Source organism: Giraffa tippelskirchi, chromosome 5, assembly GCF_054371585.1.
Source record: "Giraffa tippelskirchi isolate mGirTip1 chromosome 5, T2T-mGirTip1v1.2.pri, whole genome shotgun sequence".
Lineage (NCBI taxonomy): Eukaryota > Metazoa > Chordata > Mammalia > Artiodactyla > Giraffidae > Giraffa > Giraffa tippelskirchi.
In genome coordinates this window covers 179754906-179773019 of record NC_137279.1, presented here as the reverse complement: position 1 = coordinate 179773019, position 18114 = coordinate 179754906, and the positions used below count along the sequence as shown (strand labels likewise).

Here is an 18114-nt window from a genome sequence, read left to right as displayed (position 1 = left end):
CCCCAAGGCCAGCACACGCTGAGTGCCAAAACTCACAGAGGACCTCCTGTGGGCTGGGCTCTGGTGAGACACTGGGTACTCTCTACAGGATAAATGAGGCAAGCTGGGTCCTTGCCCAGCTGTACAAAGGCTGGGAAGGGATCTGCCCGCAGCTAGATAGCAGGTCACCATCCTGACATTACCTGCAGGTTTTTCGCACAGGTGTTCCTAAAATAGGCCATGCCACCCTCACAGTTCAGGATGTGCCCAGAGGAAAGTACCCCACCTTCCACCCTCCCCCTTCTAGAACCCCTGACCATCCTGCTCAGGTCGTGGGGTCCACCCCTAACCTACGAGAAATTAAGCTCAGCACTCACATCTTGGCTTGTACCCAAGTTGAGGGTTTTTATTTACAGAAAGGCCTGGGTGGATCTAGGGTTTGGTGGGAAAGGGTGATGCCAGGAAGGCAAGGGAGATGGGTGTTTAAATACTCAGATGGGAGGAAGGCAGGTAGGAAGTAGAGGACTGGCTTAAGGATGGCCCCCTCCGGGCAGTCACCTAATAAGCCTGGGGGTGAAAACGGGATCAGTAACCAGCAAAGGCCTCAGTCCACTTGCCTCAAGGACAAGATGGCCAGTGGAGGATGATGCAGATTAAGGACATGTTGTTTTGATGACATCCGAGCGGTGCTCCAGGAACGAAGGCCACCCCATCCTCTCTGGACCATGGACTCTCCAGTGCCACGTGCCCTGTTGGCTTCACCTTTTCATCTGATGCCCTCCCTTCCCTTCCCCCATGTTTTAGAATTTCTTTTTCCTCAGACTCCTGGATCCCAGATGGAAGGTCCTGGAAAAGCTAGTTTCCTGGACCGAGGCATGGGGTGCATGTCCACCCAGAGGGGCCTGAGTCCTTTCCCCCCCAGGATGCCCACTGGGCTCTGTCTTGGCCTGATGCTCATGGCCCCTTGATGGATCCAGGCTCCGTGAGGCGTGCAGAGGCGTAAGCTGAGGCTCCAAGGCAGGCCGCAGGCTCACAGAAGCCTGGCAGCCCCATGGGGCCTGGCAAGCCAGGTCGACCTGCCTCTCCTGGGGCCCCTGGAGCCCCTCGATTTCCATCTTTGCCGTTGATTGCCTGACCAGGCCGGCCAGGCAGTCCTATGGGAGGGAAGAGGTCAAGACATCAAGGCCTCCTCCTATCGCGGCCTTCGAATTCCTGTCTCAGGCAAACCGAAGTCAAGGACACCACAGAAAGAAGGGACTCGGCCCCAGACACAGGTTCTAAGAGAGTCATGTCTGATGGTCCATTACTCCCAGTCAGTGAGTCGGGGGAATAAATGCCCCTTCCTGTCCCTCCGTGAGGCAGATTTTTGTGTAACCCAGGAAGTCCTTGGAATCCCAGTTGTCCAGTTCCCAGCCAGACCTGACCCAGAGGCTCCTGGCTGCTCCAAAGGGATGCAAAAATTGAATGCGTGGGACTGAGTTGGCCTCATGTTGTGAGAGCACCAGGGAGGCCTCCATGGAAGAGACCCAGTTATCTCGGGTCATTAATCCCAGAACTAAGGGACAGGACTGCCACTGGGCAGGGCCGAGGTCTTACCTGGGATCCCTGGGGGCCCAGGCATCCCGGGGTGCCCACGGCCAACTTCTCCCTGATCACCCTTCTCTCCACGTTTTCCTACAGAGAAAGAACCAAGCCTTAGTTTTTCAGAATAGGAAAAATTTTTTTTCCTTCTTGGCTTGCTATTTAATTTCTATTTCACACACAATTATTTCTGTTTTGTGTTAGTTTATAATAGGAGACAGTTGGAAATGACTGCAGAACTGATTAAGTAAAGGCAAGTCCAAAGGATGGAAGACTATAAAGCTGATAAACTTCATTACAGGAAAGTGTCTGGTAATGTCAATAGTCGGCATTTACTGTACACCAACTCCATGTAAATTACCTCTAAATGTAATCCTCCTGGCAATTATGAGATTGTTACTAGAAATATCTCCATTTCACAGATGATAAATCTAAGACCCAGGAATATTAATGGGTAACTTGTCCAAGAGCGACAATGAGAAAGTGGCAGAGTCTGGACTCACACCTGCTCTGACTCGAGCTTGCCTTCTTTACTGTTTGGCCATCTGCCTCCCCACTTCTAGAGACATGGAGGGATGTTTATGGAGTACCACTAAGTCAATTTAAAACAGAAACAACATTCCCCCCGCCCAAAAAAAAACCCAGGCTATAAATTAGTACTTTTGTTTCTATCAATTTGCTACTGAAAAAGCAAGCCCTGGAGTTACATGGGAGAGCCTCATCTTAGGAAGGGGAATGATGAAAGATAAAGCAGGAGGCTGAGCCCTCAGCTGGTATAACTGAGACCCCAGGGGGCTGTTATTGGCCAAATCCCCATCTCCCGGCCACCACAGAACAGCACTCACCCTTGGGCCCGGTGTTGCCAATCTGACCCACGGCTCCCACGATGCCAGGAACGCCCCGAGGGCCAGGGTGCCCATGGGGTCCCTGTTTGCCTGGGTACCCAGGAGGCCCAGGGGGTCCTGGGGGACCCATCATCCCAGTCGCACCCAGGGCCTCCCGCTTGGCACTCACAGCCATTTCTGCCAGTTGCTCTGGAGGGAGGGAGGAGACAGAAGTCTGTAAGATGGGTGTGTCTCAGTAAAACCCGGAAGGCAGAGCATCCTGGCCTCTGGCCGCTAGGTGTGCAGACAGAACACAGGGTGTGAACCTCCCCCTTCCTCAGGCTGTTCTGCAGACATCAAAGGTCCTGAGTGGATGAGGACATAGGTAAGGTCCCCAGCCCCTTGGGTGCAGAGCTGGAATGGCCACCCATGACTCGTGACTCTCCCACAAGGCCACATGGAGAGTCTTCTGAAGGGTGGCGACGCCCTGGAGGTGAGGAGGAGGAGTTGGTGCCTCCTCACCTTGCAGCATCTTCAGCACTACGTCTTCGATGTGCTGGTCACTGGCATCTCGGCCCTGAAAGCAGAGGAGGTCTTTCAGGAAGAAGCCCCTGGCTGCCAGGTCTGAGTGCTCTGGTGCTATGATCCCCCTTCTGTTCCCATTTTCTCACCCGAGGTATTTTCAGCATCTGACTAAAATCCCTCCAGCACCCACACCCATCCTCTCTGATCTCGGGGCTTGGTACCAGCCTCAGGGAAGGAACTTCCTCCCCTGGAGGCGAACTCACCGCCACGCCCTGCCTCCCGGGCTGTCCGGGCAAGCCTCGGTCTCCAACCAGTCCTCGAGGGCCCGGGGGCCCCGGGTAGCCCTGCACCCCCGGGGCGCCCGCATCTCCGCTGGGGCCGGGGTAGCCAGGTTCTCCGCGGACTCCTTGCTGCGGGGCGGGTTGGATTCCGAGCGGGAATCAGGGGACGCACACGCAGGGGTGGGGGTTGGGGGGATATGTAGGAGTAGGGGAAGGATGGGGTGGGGGGCAGGGAAGCCGGGGGAGTCGCGGTCCTAGTCCCCAGCGGCGCTGAGGCAACGGGGGAGGGGCGGCAGGAGCGGGGGAAGGAGGCGTCACAGCTGCAGGACTCACCTGTCCCTTGGGTCCTGGCTCGCCCGACTCGCCCTGTAGGCACAAGGAGGTGCTGTCCCGAGGCGGTGGGGTACCCGGGCCCACCCGCTGCTCCCCTCCTCCACCCCGCGCAGCCTGCTCACCTTCTCGCCTTTCTCTCCTGGGAGGCCAGCCACCCCTCGGTCGCCCTGCAGATTGAGACAGGGTCAGATCGCGGTGGCCCCGCATGGCGTGGGAGCAGGGGCTGCACTGGCCTGCCCCCACCCGATGCGATACAAGAGATGCCCTGATGGCGTGGGGGGCGGTGAGGTTGGGGGGCGGGTGCGGGGAAGGCGGGTTGCTGGCACTCACCACTCCACCGCGGGGCCCGGTCTTCCCTGGGGAACCCTGTTCAAATCGGGGAGTCCAGAGCCTGGTGAGCTCCGATCCAGGGCAGGCTGGGCCCACAGGTCTCCCCAACCCCGGCTCCCAGCCACAGCCCCCTCTGAAACTCCACCTCGCCCCCCAGGGCCCCTGGGGACCCACAGGGGGTCATTTTTCCAGGTAGATTTGAGGCACTGGAGCTCCACTGACCCCTCCCTCAGAATCTGAAGGCCTCTTTCTCTGGTATTTTTCAGTCCCAGTTAGTACCTTGTCTCCCTTGATGCCTGGCAAGCCTTGGGGCCCTGGAATTCCGGGGGGACCCTGTTCCCCCTTGGGGCCCTGAGGAGAAAAGAAACCAGAGGAATAAGTCAGACAAGGTGCCCAGACATACTCCCAGAGGCCATCTCAGCTGCCTGTACTTACCTGCCGGCCTTGAGGGCCTGGCTGCCCCACTGGCCCCCTCTCACCGTGGTCACCCTGAAATGGAAAGTGAAGGTCACACCCCAGCCATCAGCGGGGGCAGCCTCTCCCTGCCAGATCCCAGACCCTGCATGGTCAGAGTGCCCTCTATCCCTGCTGTCACCACCATGGAGGTCCTTGGCTCCACTTTACAGACCAGCAAACTGAGGCCCTGGCTGGGGAGGCCTCACGATGGAGCATTGAGAGGACCCAGATCCTGGGTCCAGCAGTGCCAGCTGCTGCAGAGGCCCCCAGGGAGGGACCACTGTGCCAGGCACTTACCTTCTGCCCCATGATGCCCTGGGGACCGATTTCTCCTCGAGGCCCTGGCTCTCCCTAGGGGGCAGAGAAATCCAGAGGTGAATAGTAGCCTGGAGGATCCCTCCGTTCCACACCTGACCAACCCCTACCCACCCCTGGGGCTCAGCTAATTTGCTTCATCAGGCAAGACTTCCTTCACCTTCTTTCTTTAGGTCCCTGTCCTTTTCTTCATAAGACCCAATACATTTGGAGTCTTTATTTAATTCAATGTCTCTCTCACGAATCTGTAAGCTCTATGTAAATAGGAGACTGTCTATCTCAGTGTCTAGTGGGTTGCAAATATTTGGTGAATGTTTATGCAATGAGTGAATGACTCTGCCTGCTGGATTGTCAGCCCCAGTCATCTGGAGAGGTCATACCCCAGGACAGAAGCAGCCCCATCCTCTCTGCACTGTACATGGGGAAATGGGGGCGGAGAGAGATGAGAGCTTTCCTAGGTCAGTGGCAGAGCCCTGACTGGCCCCGAGGGCACTCTGAGGCTAGGGCTCCACCCTATAGTCTCACTTTGGCCCTGTATGCTGAAAGCAGACCTCAGGCCTGCAGGGAGGGATGGGGAGGAAGCAAAGCAAGAGCACTTGAGTCAGAGGAGGGGGCACTCACCTCCTTCCCAGGGGGACCAGAGACTCCAGGGAAGCCCTGCCGGCCCGGCTCACCCTGTAGGAAAAGAGTTCTAAGGTCAGTCTGTGTAGCCTAGTCAGGCCTTTGGCCTTGGAGAAGCCAGGCGAACCCTAAACAGACTCTGGAAACAAATGAGTTGAGAAGCGGAGAGGGTTCTTAGTCAGGTCCTCTGGACTCCACTGATTTGCAGCCATGCCATCCTGTTCTCTAGCCAGGATGAGAGGTGGGAGGGAGGCGACAGGAGGGAGGTGGTTAGGCCCGATGAACCTGTGTTCAGGCCCAGTCTCTGAGCCTGAGAAGGCCTGGACCTTGCAGTCTTTAAGCCACGCCCCTGATCCCTGCCCTCAGGCTCCGTTGCTCAGATGAAGCCAACTCTCTGCCTGCAGCCTGGGGTCACCTTACCTTGTCTCCAGGGCCTCCTTTTGTGCCAGGCATACCAGGCACACCCTGTAGAAGAAAGCTGATGTCAGTTTCTCCCCTGGCAGCGGGGAGCCCCGAGCATCTGCTACTTTGCCTCCCAGATTCCTCCCTTGCCTTCTGGGAGCTGAAGAGCAGAAGGCCCAGCTATGAACTTGACTGTGCCCAGCCCAGAATCCCTGGTGAGACAGGAGATAGGGACAGAAGGACCTGCTTTCCAAGGCCTGTGGTCCATGGGGAGAAGAGGAGCACACACGAGTGCACAGAGGAACACAGTCTGCACAGGGATATCTTAGCAGTTCTTGACTTAAGTACCCCTAGCAGAGAGGGATGGGGGTTCCCAGAAGGTGGGGGACAGAGGTGGGCCTGAATTGTGAAGACTCAGAGATGGGAAGGGCATTCCAATGAGAGGGACCAGTAAAGGCCTGAAGGTGTGGCGGTAGAAAAGCTAAGGCTATGTTGAGAAGGGAGAGGGTGAAGAGGGACAGTGGCTGACGAGGCAGAAAGGATAGGCTGGGGTCAGATTATGGTGGTCCTTGGATGCTAAGATGAGCTGTGAGAATGAGAAGTGTAGCTATCCTGGTCATAACTGTTCTCCTGCCACTATCTGTACCTCAGTGACTCTGCTGAATGACTGGACAGAATGACATTTTCCTGGAGGCAGTGGTGGGGGGGTGGAGGTTTGAGAAACAAGGAGGGTGGAACACCATGGAAGGTATTTAGCAGGGATATGGTCAGATTCCACTTAGCCAACATGGAGGGTTGGTATAATCTAAGAGAAGGCTGGGGCAACTGTCCAAATGATGAGGCCTAAGCCAGGCCAGAGTTGGTGAGAAGGCCTGAGCTGAGCAGGGACAAGGTCCAGAGCACACGTCCTGGGTGTGTGACTTCCACCTCATCAGCTACTCATGCCACTTCGGGGAAGTGACTTGCCCTGTGGCGGCCTCCACGGCTCCACCCTGTACTCACCGCTAGGCCCTGGTGGCCTGGGTTTCCCGGCCGCCCCGCCTGTCCTGCACTGCCCTGCGAGAGACAGAACCAGAGGCACAAATGAGAGCTCCAGCCGGGGGGGTCCATGGCCCCCACCCGAGTGCAGTCAGGGAAACTGAGGCCCCGAAGCCAGAAGGAATGTGTTGGTGACACACCCGAGGGTCCCAGGCTTCGAGGCCTCCAGGCTCAGTGCAATGGGACTCAGAGCCTTAGCTGGGAGGACCCCTGACCCTTACCCCCATCCCAGGGGCCGTCCCCACTCCTACCTTCACTCCAGGCATGCCTGGGGTCCCGTCCTTGCCATCAATGCCTGGGGGTCCCTGCTCAGCAGGAAAATTGAAGGGAGATTCACAATGGGGAGATGCCTGGGGTCAGGCCCCCATCCATGTCCCTCTGTGGGGGGCAGTGTGCAGGTGGGAAGTGGGCCTGGTCATCTTGGGAGCCCCCAGCAGTTAACTAGGGGAGGGAAATGGAAGTGGGAAGGGATTTTGGGGGATGAACGACAGTCCTTCCCTTGTGTGGGTGATGAGTGTCCCAAGACCCCTCCTACACACATCACCACTCTATTTACAGGTGAAAAAACTGAGGCACAGAAAGAGGGCATTTCCCGAGGTGACAGAGCCAGCCCACTGGCAACAGAGTTCACTCTAGAACCCCAGGCTCCTCCTCCTCTGCGGGCTTGGAGACCCGCCTGGACCCTGCCCTCTGTCCACTTACAGTTGCTCCCTTTGGGCCTGTTATTCCCTGGGGTCCTTGAACTCCTTGGCTGCCCTGCAAAGGAGACAGAGATCAGACCACCTTCAGGAGGCTGGACCCGAATCTGACTGTTCAGAGAAGAGAACTGCTGAGAACGGTGACCTCTGGGTCCTAGGGCCCCTGTGGCACAGGCCACGCTGGGCAGGGGCTGGTGGAGAGGGTCCTAGTTGTGTGACTTTGCCCTGGACCCAGCGGGAGGGAGTGAGGTGGGCACCAAGCAGGCTGTGCGGGAGCAGTGGCAGGACAGGGGAGGAGCCAATGTGACCCACCAAGGCCCTGAGCGACACTGAAACCCAGCAACCAAAGACAACGTGTGGATTTGGTTTGGGTCTTGATTTGAACAAGAACCCTGAAAAGACATTGTTGAAATCATTGGGAAAAATTGAGCACAAGCTGATGATTAGATTATGTTCAGGAATAACATAATTTTGCTGGTGTGATAGTGATATTGGGGTTATGTGAGGAACCTTATTTTTAAGAGCTACATTGAGAAGTGAAATGGGTAACATGGTTTAATATTAAGAATTTGCTTGAAAATATCAGAGCAAAGCAAAGAAGGAAAGAAAGGGAGAAGGGGATGGATGAAGTGAATGTGGCAAAAGATTAATTTGGGGAGAGAGGGACATAAGGGCTCACTATATTATTTTCCCTACTTTTGCATATGTTTAAAAACTTGCATAATAAAAAAAATAACTAACAATAACAACAGAAACCCTAACTTTACTTTCTGCTCAATTTTTCTGTAAACTCAAAACTGCTCAGAAGAAATACTCTTATTAATTTTAAAAAGGAGAGCGTTAAGAGAACTGGGATCTGGGCCAAATCCCATTAGCCCCATGACTGATTTGCTGGAATTTCATTGTCTGGCCTGGGGACCGTGGGACTGGATCTTACAGCTTCTCCCTAAGCCTGAATTTGAACAGCAGTAGGCGGGGCTTGGAGGAGGGAGCTGCTGGGTCTAGCTGGGCTATGGGCACAGATGTTCCCCCCTCACATCAGCCACCCGCATGCACAGACACACAGAATAACACATGAGCACAGGCGTCTACATGCGCACACACGCAGACACACGTGTGCACCTCAGTGTATACACCTGAGCCTTGGATGGAGCTGAGTCCGCCCAGTTCTCCCCGCCAGGGCCCTGACTGCAACAGGGGTGACTGAGGACTCACCACGTCACCCTTCTCTCCAGCTCGGCCCGGTGGTCCCCGTGGACCTTCCTCACCCTGGCAGGAAGGACAGACAGAAATCCAAGTTACATGGGCTCGGGGAAGTCACACCCTTTGCAGCCCCAGAAGCTGCGTCCAGGGGAGGAAAGTGGGGGCAGGGAGTAGGAGCAGACTCACAGGTGACCCGGCGGCGCCGATGGAGCCCACCATGCCTTTGTACCCCTGAGGGCCCTGGGGAGAGGAGAGATTGTGGGTCAGTCCTGGCTGGACCCCAGAGGCCAGAGGGTTGGTCCCGGCAGCTCTTTCTTGCAGGACACCCCCCAGACCCACTCACCGTCTCTCCTTTAGGTCCTGCCATGCCTGGGTAGCCCCTGACGCCCTGGGGACCCTGTCAAGACAGAAGAATAACAGTGATGGCAACTAGAAGGCCCACGTTGTGACACCTTCCCTGAACCCCAGCCCAGTCTTCTCAATGTCTCCCTAAGGCAGGCACAGGGTCCCTGTCACAGATGGTCACTGAGGCTCAGAGATGCCAGGGACTCGCCAGGGTCACTCAAAGGAACAGTGGCAGAAGCAGGGCCTCAGCTGAGCCTCTTGGCTGACAGCAGCCTTGGTCCCAGTCCGCCAGTGTCTCACAGCCAGCCTCATCCAGAGCCTCACCAGCTGGACACAGGCATCTCTTCCACCAGATAAAGGCCAGAGCAAGGGAATGACTCCACTAAGGTCTCCTGGGGGGATGGGGGACTGGGAAAGTGTTCCTTACCGGTGGTCCAGGGATGCCTTGCTCTCCAGAGGCACCCACATCTCCCTTGGGACCCTAAGGGCCAGGAAAGAGAGATCAGATAGGCAGGCAGATCGAGAGACAAATATCCAGACAACCAAAGACAACATCCTCTTAGCAAGAGCAGACAGGAAGGTGTCTTGGAAAGCATAGGGTCCCAGGGATGACAGATGGGGAAATGGGAGCACAGCAAGGGGAAGGGGCTTGCCCAGGGACACACTGACTTAGAGCCTGGGCCTCCTGCCTCCCAGCTCAAGACTTCATTCCTGGAGCCCCACAGGTGAAGGGAAGGGAGAAGGATGCAGGGAGGCTCCAATAGGGCCCTCTCCACACACCCTCTCCCACAGCCCTCCGTCCTCGCACTCACCGGCTTCCCCTGGCGGCCGGAATCTCCCAGAAGCCCGCGTCTGCCTGGATGCCCCTGCGGGGAAGGAGAGAGCTTAGAGTATGTCCCGTCCCCCTCTCCCCTGCTCCACCCCCCCAAGACTTGGGCCAGAAGCTCACCTTCACGCCCTGCAGCCCTGGGGGCCCTTTCACGCCCGCTGGACAATTGGTTGGACACTGGAAGAGCAATCCCGCAGGGTTCTGTGTCACTGGCCTGCCCCAGGCCAACAGGGCAGTGCTTCCCAAGACTCCTCCTCCGCCCCACCTGGCTGCACCTCTCCACTGCAGCTTCTCGCAGTCTCCCAGGGACCCTACCTCCCAATGGAACCTGTCTCCTTGCCCTCCCCTCTCAAGATGACCCGCCCCTTCCCTGGACTAGCCCCGCCCCAGGCCCCACCTCTTACCAGGAAATCCGCGCTGCCTTCCAGTCCCTGGATGGTTCCAGGGCGGCCCTGAGAAAAGATGTATGGAGATGAAACCTGACTCGAACCGTCCCCACCCTAGGCTTTGCCGAAGTCCCTTGGCCTTCCCCAGCCACACCCTGCCATATGGGAGGTCTGAGGACACTTACCGGTTTCCCAGGGGGTCCCGGGGGCCCTGATGGTCCCTCTGGTCCAGGATCCCCCTGGAAGCAAGAAAGGCCCAAATCATACCCTTGTCCAGCCTTGGCTAGGTCTCCCCTGCCCCCTGCTCCAGTTCCTGCTACTGCCCTGTCTATCCTGCCCTCCAAGGCCCCTCCTGAGATCTGGGGAGATCAAAGCCTGATCTGCAGAGGATGCCCAGCCGTTGGTGTGCTCAGCAGGAGGGTTTTCCCGCCCCAGACCTGGAGGAGATTCCTGGTGGCCAGAAGTAGGCCCAGGAACTCCTGGAGAGGTGCTCAGCTTGCGCTTGAAGGCAGAGAGCAGGAGACAGAGTGAGCAGAGGGGTGGCTGGGGCTAACCTTGGGGCCTGTGAGTCCAATCTCACCAGGGAGGCCAACAGGTCCAGGTGGTCCCTAGGAACAGAGATATCAGTGGCTAGGATGCCTCAGAGGGTTAGCGCAGCCCTGCCACAAAGACAGGAACAGGTGCGCAGAGCCCCTTTCCCCACTTTCACCTTGCAACCAGCCCCAGAGAAACTGACAAATTAGGACAAATTAGGGCTTTAAGGACCAGAGAATTTCAGAGTCAGTCAGTGGATAGGCCCAGGATTCTCTGACAAGTCTGCCCATTTCTGATACCATCACAGTATGCTGGCCTCTCCCCATGCTGGCCAGTCTCCTGGAAGCCCTTCTCTACCATCCCTCTCTGCGAGTCCCAGGGACCCTGCCCCATCCCTGAGGACTTACCGGAGGTCCGGCAAAGCCAGGGCCCTGAAACAGAAGGAAAGATTAGGTTCATGGCTCCTTTTACAAGTCCCCCTACCTACAAAGGGTCCCTTAAAGCCATTGCAGGTTATACTCACTGGCAGGCCGGGGGGACCTGGGAGCCCAGGCTGGCCCTGCAAAAGCAATGGGAGAGGCTCAGAGGCTGGGGTCTCCTGCATTTCTACTCCTCTCTGCCACAGCCCCTCCTAAACTCTGGTACCTAGATTGCCCATGCTGAACCCCTAGCAGGCCACTTACCTTGACTCCAGGGATCCCTGCAGGACCGGGCTCCCCCTTGGCTCCAGTTAGACCCTGGAGAAGAAAAAGAAGATACATCTGTGAGGGGCAAACCTGCTCCCTGACCAATGGGATAGGGTGGGTCCAGAGGTCTCTCCTGGTTGGGCCCAGGCTGCCTTTTGCCACTCTGCATGAAGGCCTATGGGCATCAACACCTCACTTTCCTTTCTTCCAGTTCCCACACTAGCCCTTGATGATTATCCTTTTTTGTAAGATGAGAAACCAAGGCCCAATGATTTGTCAGCCCAGACCTCACATCTCCAGTCTAGGAGTCTGGAAAACCTAGATAGATATAGGTCTGGATTAGCCATTTTCTTAATGTCTGCCCTTGACAACTTTTTCTGAGCCTTGGTTTTCTCATCTGCAATATGGGTTAATAATCAATGCTTGCTTCTCTGGGTGGCTATGAAAATTGATGTGTAAGGCAATATGTTTTGTAATCTTTTCAGGGTATGGATGAGTTGGAGCGAACCTGTGGCTGCTCACAGCCCTAATGGGCACTTCTTGAGCCAGCAGGTCTTTCATGGGGGGGCAACTTTTTCCTCCCATCTTTTAGTGACTGACTTAAGTGTCTCTCCAACCAGATGACTTCCCAGTGATCCTGTCCAGGAGCCTGTGACCTTGGAGCCTGTGTCCAGGAGCCTGTGACCTTGAGCCCATGAACCCCTGGAGCTGCATGCTCTCAGCCAAATGATGTTCTTCTCTTGAGTAGTGTCTGGGGCTGTAAGGGGGTAGGGTGGGGAAGGGAAAAGGGGAGGAAAGGAGAGGATGCAAAAGGACAGCTCTGCCCAGAGAATTAAGTGTAATACTTGGAGGCTAGAAATGTGAGGCTATATTCTGACTGCTGCTGAGCCCTCTGGACCCCCATCTGCCCTTGATTCAGTGCTCTTGGCGTGGGTGTGAGGTCACAAGTCACATGAAGGTAAGGGGAGCTCACAGCTGTAGAGTCTCCATCCTGCTCTGCACAGCAGATCAGGGAAGATGCCAGAACTGGGTTTTGGAAGTCAGGGGGTGGAGCCCTAGCCTATTCTACCCGACACTCAGGTAGGTACTCACATCAATCCCAGGCTTCCCGTCTGGCCCAACTGTCCCTGCTTTGCCAGGCTCTCCCTTAGGTCCCTTGAAAACAGAGGTGGAGCAAATATTAGCCACAGGCAGGAGAGACCTGGAAGCATCAAAGGTCAATGGGGAAAAAGCACTCACCGGAGGGCCAGCTTTCCCAGGGGGCCCTTTGTCACCCTGCAAGATATAAGTTGTTGAGAAAGCTTACCATGGCTTGTGCTACCCCAGATGGGCACGCACAAGACCTGGTTGACCTGCCCACATGCTCCTTTCTTCTTCTGTGCTGGGTCCTCTCAAACCTCGTGCTTTTTAGGAAAATAGCTCCCTTCCCTTCAAGAAAACCATAGGTGGATTGAGACCAACCACACGCAGGCTGGAGAGGGTGATATCAACATGCAAGTGAGTTCTAGACATGCCAGTGTTGGGACAATGCCAGTCATGAGATCTGTAAATGGGTTGCCTCAGAGAGTGGTGCCTCTTGGATTTGAGCAAGTGTGGGAAGAAACTCTGGGGCTTTTAGGAAAACATGAAGAGGAGGTAAGTGAAGGGGGCAGTGGTGGCTTGGGGTCAGGAGAATGAGATGAGGGGCAGCTTCAATCTGTCCCCAAGGCAGGAAGGACCTCCTTCCCCTGTGACAAAGGATCCTGGGTGGAGAACAGACGTGGCCTGTGGAATCACATTCAGCCCCAGAGAGGCCTCCAGGCATATCAGGGCCTGTGGCCGCCAGAGAGCCTGGCAGGGGCCCAGCGCCCGTGTTTGGAGGGTAGGGGCACCAAGTTGAATAGAAATCTGTGGAGATGGGTAAATATAGGGCTGACCTCCTGGGGGAGCATCCAGAATGAGGTATTTAACTCTCACCACTGTGGCGAGAGCAAGGAAAGAGCCCAGCTGCTTCTAAATCGGGAAGAAAAATGTAAAGGGAAGAGACTGGAGTCTCGCCCCCCTGGACAGCGGTCTGGCCAAGCCTCCCAAGCTACCCTGAAGAGGCATCCAGACATGCCCCGGGAGTTAAGGCGTCTCCCACCCCCAAAAAGGGAGGAGGGGCGGGGGATGAGGAATCGCTGTGAGCTGTGGCAGGTAGACCGAACAGCAGCTCCTTGTCAGCAGGCAGCTATAACGGGCTCTGCCGCTCCAGCCTGGTTTGAGGTTTTTGTAGAACAAACGGGCTCCTTGTGGGATAGGCCGGCGCTGCCTACTGGTAACAGGGAGCACTGCACCTCCAGGCACCCACCTCACCGCCGCCACCCGCTGCCTCCACTCCCAGAGCTCACAAAGTTCCCCTTTGTCCACAGCCTCTCGCCCCCCGCCCCGGTCCCGGGTTAGAGACTCACGTCGATTCCGTCGGATCCAGGCACTCCTGGTGGCCCTGGGGGACCCGGAGGCCCCGGCTCTCCTGGCAGACCTCTCTGAAAACACAAAGGGGGCAGCCCTCAGACATTGCAGGGAACTGGGCGTCCAGGGCGCACCTCCCCCTGAGGAGCCGTGAACTCCCCTTCACTGAGAACACACTGTGGACCTTTACATATATTATCTTATTGACTGGCTCAGAACTGTGAGCGGAAACTAACGAGCCCCAGTTTGCAGGTGAGGAAACAGGCTCCGAAAGATTCAGAGGTCCATGATCACAGGACGTAAACTGTGGAGCTAGAATTCCGTCCTAGGTTTGCCCAGCTCCTTCCACTGTACCGCGCTGCCCCTGCGCGGTCGTGGGTGGAGAATAGACGGAGATGCTGATGACTCAAATAACGGATGGTTAAGGAAGACCGTACCTAGAGATGCTTGATCCTCAATGAATGGTTGCTTGGATTATTTTTAGATGGACGACAGATATTGAAATTGGATAGGTACTCCCTACCTCTCCCACTGGTGCGGATAAAGCCCGACGGGAAAGTTGGGGAGGCGCAGAGAGATGGGGCCGTTGCGGGGCGAGGTGTCTAGGGAGGGCAAGCCTGTTCTCTCTTCCTTCTGAGAGCACCCGTCTCCCAGCACCGCTCCTCCGTCCTCGGTTGGATGGCGCTCTTACGCGATCCATCCTAGACTCAGGCAGGGGCCCGGCGTTTGCCAGGTGCCTGCGCTCCCACCTCCACCCCCAGACCGAGAAGTGCCAGGTTGGCGCCCCACCGGCGAGCTGCGAACCGCCCAAGGCCTCAGACGGCCCCCCGGCCCTGCCCCTCCGCGCCCGCGTCGCGTGAGGCCCCCTGCCCCCAGCCGGCCCTCGGAAGGGAGACGCGGGCGCGCGAGCCCGGCGGAGAGCGTCAGCTGAGCGGGAGCTGCGTCTGGCTGGAGCCGGCGCCCCCTGGGAGGCGGCGGGGGCGGAGGATCCGGAGCTCCGTGAATGGGCACCATTGTCTCCCCCGCCACCTGGGCTCTCCAGGCTGCCAGGACCCGGCGCCAGCTCCTGCCCCACGCCGCCGGTCCCAGGCAGGGCCGAGCATCTTCGGACAGGGTCCCTCTGGCTCCCCGGCTCGTCCAACTCTTTTCACGGTGCCGAGATCTCTGCGCCCACCCCATTTGTGCCACTACTGAAGGGACGTGAGCGGCTGCCCCTCAGGCTAGGGGGTGTCAATAGAGGGTGGGGGTCAGGCCGAACACTCCACCAGACCCCAGGATCCGGAACCCCGGACCCAGTCCCCGCACTCCGGAGCCCGGCGCGGGAATGGCCGCAGGACTTACGATCTGCGCCAGGGCGAGCCCCAGCACCTGCAGGAGAACCAGGAGGCTGCGGGGGGCGGCCGCGGGGGCCATGGCGAGCGTCGGGCTCGAGGCGGACTGAGGCGGGCACCACGCACGCACCGACGGCTGAAGCTCCCGGCACGACGGCTCCGGCTGCTCTCGGACCCCGCGGGCAGGGCCTCCTGAATATGCGGCGGGGCGGGGCGGGGGGCCCGCGGGGTCTGTCACCTGAGAGGACCCGGGGATAGAGGCTGGCGTTCCCGGCCCAGCTCCGCCCCGCTCTGTCCAGCCGCCAGCGCCCACCCTCCATCCTCTCCCCGGGCTTCCCGGAGGCCTCGGCCGGGTGATCCGAAGAGCGGCCAGGGTGCGGGACCGGGACAACGGCTCCGTTCTTCTATGAAGAGGAAGAGGGCCGTCCGCGTTGCCTGTCCAGCCTGATCTCCGGGACTCAGCCCGTTTCCCCGACCCGCAGTCTGCCTCCCATCACTTGCGCCTTGTCCTCAGCCACTCCAGCCTGCGAGCCCAGGCCTGGATGCCCTTGTCCAGAGCCCAAGCCGAGGACACCGCAGGTTCTGCCGACCTTGTGGCAGGCTTTGCCCAGCTCTCCATCCACCTCGTTCCTCTCCACGTACGATCAATCAGGCCTCGTCCCTATAAAACATACCGCAGAGGATGAGATATGTTTGGATGGCATCATCCCCTTAATGGCAGTGAGTCTGGGCAAACTCTGGGAGATAGTGAAGGACAGGGAAGCCTGGTATGCTGTAGTCCATGGGGTCAGCAAAGAGCTGGACAAGACTAAGTGACTGAACAACAACAAAGGCCCTTCCTGGATCAGCCATGCTATGAATACTCCTTCACCCTCTCCCCCTGGCTTCACTGCTAATACTAGCCAAGCTGTCTGCACCCCATTTCTAAACTTTCTCATCTCCCTCTCACCTCTTTGCTTCCACCCCAGCTGGGAGACCAGTGAGGCTCTTTAGTCCTCCAGTCATGAAGCTGTAGGTACCTGGGTCTGCCTTGGCCATTCTATCTTTGAAGTCTTCACTGCCCAGGTGTCCACCATTCAACCGTCCTCCTCCTTCTTCCTCTTACTCATCCTTCTTAAAAAATATTTTTTTGTTTGGCTGCTCTGGGTCTTAGTCGCAGTACTCCAGATCTTTGATCTTTGCTGGAGCGTGTGGAATCTTTAGCTGAATCATGTGGAATCTAGTTCCCTGACCAGGTATTGAACCAAGGTCCCCTGAATTGGGAGCGCTGAGTCTTAGCCACTGGATCACCAGGCAAATCCCAAGCCCTTCTTCTTCTATTGCTTTTTCTTCTCTGCAGCTCCCTTAAGCACCAGGGTCTGTAGGATTGACCATTCCTCTACCTCCAAGTGATCTCCTCCATGTTCACAGAAGCAACCTACACCTTATTTACCAGAGTTTCCAAAACCAACTTGTCAAATATAGCCTCTCTCCAGTGTCCCGCCTTCTCTTTCATTCACTTAAGCAATGTTGGTTTAGTGCTTTGGTATCTAACTCTGTCACTAAGTATGACCACGGGCCCTAAAACTATATGAAGTCTTTGCTGCTGTTGTTGTTGAGTCACTAAGGTGAGTCTGACTCTTTCGCAGCCCCATAGACTGTAGCCTGCCAGGCTCCTCAGTTCATGGGATTCTCTAGGCAAGAATACTGGAGTGGGTATTTCCTTCTCCAGGGGATCTTTCTGACCCAGGGATCCAACTTGCGCGTCTGCATTAGCAGGCAGATTCTTTACCATTGAGCCACTTGGTAAGTCTCAGATTGCTCTTCTGTAAAAGGGGATAATAGTAGTCCCTATCTTATGGGGTTTTGTGAAGATTGAATGAGATGATGCATATGAAGTATTTAACCTAACAAGCAGCACATAATAGGTGCTTGCTACATTTCTGCTTTCATTATGATTTATTGAGGACTCTATATCAGTCGTGTTGTGTGGGGAAGACAGTCACAAACAGGTCAGCCAAAATAGTGAAGGAGAATACTCTCTGGAACCCGGGAAATTCCAACTTCTTTGGGCATGTTGGCAAAGGGCCCTGGGTTTTGAAAAGTGTTCCTGAGTTTGGGAGAAAGGGTTTGAGAGAACTGAATTGCTCTGCCTAACAGAGTAAAGGAGAATTTGGAGTTTGTAGGAAGTAAGATGAGAGGAGGAGGAGAGAGAGAGCTGATGGGCACTGCTTGGGTGCGTGGAATTATATGTAAAGGGTGTCTAAGTAACAAGATGTCCAAAGTTGTTGGTTTCACGTTGTTGATTTTTTCCTCTCCTTGTGGGCTGAACACACAAAAGTCTCTGGGGAGTAAGTACTGTTTTTTTCTGTGTGTGGAAATGATGGAAAGGGGATGAGCTTCATCTTTGAACAGCACACATGAGTGTATTCATTGTATATTGCAGCATAGCAAACCATCTAAAAACTGAGTGGCTTAAAACAACCACTGCTTAGCTTGGAAATTCAGGAATGGCTCTGTTGGTTGGTTTTTGACTTGAGGTCTGTTATGAGGTTGCAGTCAGACGATGGCTGGAGTTGGGGTCACCAAAAGGCTTTTTCACTTATGTGTCTGGTGTCTGTACTGGGAATCCTTCAATAGCTGGGGCTGGAATAAGTGGAATTTCTTGGGTGGCTCTCTCCTTGATCCCTTTGTGGGCTTGCCACAGGGTTTCTCCCATGTGGCCGCTTCAGTGTATCTGAACTTCTTACATAGCAGCTCAGAGATAGTGGGACAATACCAGACTATAGCAGAATTGCCACCCAGGAGCTGGTTTTAGAAGCCACACAGCATCAACTTCACTGCATTGTTTTGGTCCAGGCAATTACAAAGATTTGCCCAGTTTCAAGGGGAAAGAACAGGGACTCCCACCTCTTGACAGAGTGTCACTGACACATTTCAAGAGCATGGGGGCCCAAGCAAGAGCTTAGCCTTTGGGTGAGTACTCTTGGGTATGCTTGCCACCAGCT

General features: G+C 56.1%; 1 protein-coding gene and 1 long non-coding RNA gene across 2 annotated transcripts in view; one reads left to right on the top strand and one right to left on the bottom strand.

Moving 5' to 3' along the window:
- Nucleotides 1-359: 359 nt before the first annotated feature.
- On the bottom strand, nt 360-15209 carry COL9A2 (collagen type IX alpha 2 chain). The gene is made up of 32 exons (XM_081493969.1): nt 15138-15209; nt 13796-13870; nt 12606-12641; nt 12459-12521; nt 11364-11417; nt 11204-11239; nt 11088-11111; nt 10701-10754; nt 10332-10385; nt 10165-10212; nt 9881-9937; nt 9744-9797; nt 9359-9412; nt 8930-8983; nt 8773-8826; nt 8599-8652; nt 7388-7441; nt 6937-6990; nt 6650-6703; nt 5666-5710; nt 5246-5299; nt 4607-4660; nt 4289-4342; nt 4133-4204; nt 3854-3889; nt 3646-3690; nt 3524-3556; nt 3173-3319; nt 2907-2961; nt 2406-2594; nt 1576-1653; nt 360-1133 (listed from the first exon to the last, which is right to left on the bottom strand). Exons 1-32 carry the CDS (start codon nt 15207-15209, stop codon nt 934-936), a joined length of 2067 nt encoding a protein of 688 aa, XP_081350095.1. The 3' UTR covers nt 360-933.
- Nucleotides 13698-18114, top strand: part of LOC145507436 (uncharacterized) — a 20513-nt gene continuing 16096 nt past the window's right edge. The window contains exon 1 of the long non-coding RNA XR_014054865.1: nt 13698-14048. This is a non-coding gene — a long non-coding RNA (uncharacterized LOC145507436). The remainder of the gene's footprint in view (nt 14049-18114) is intronic.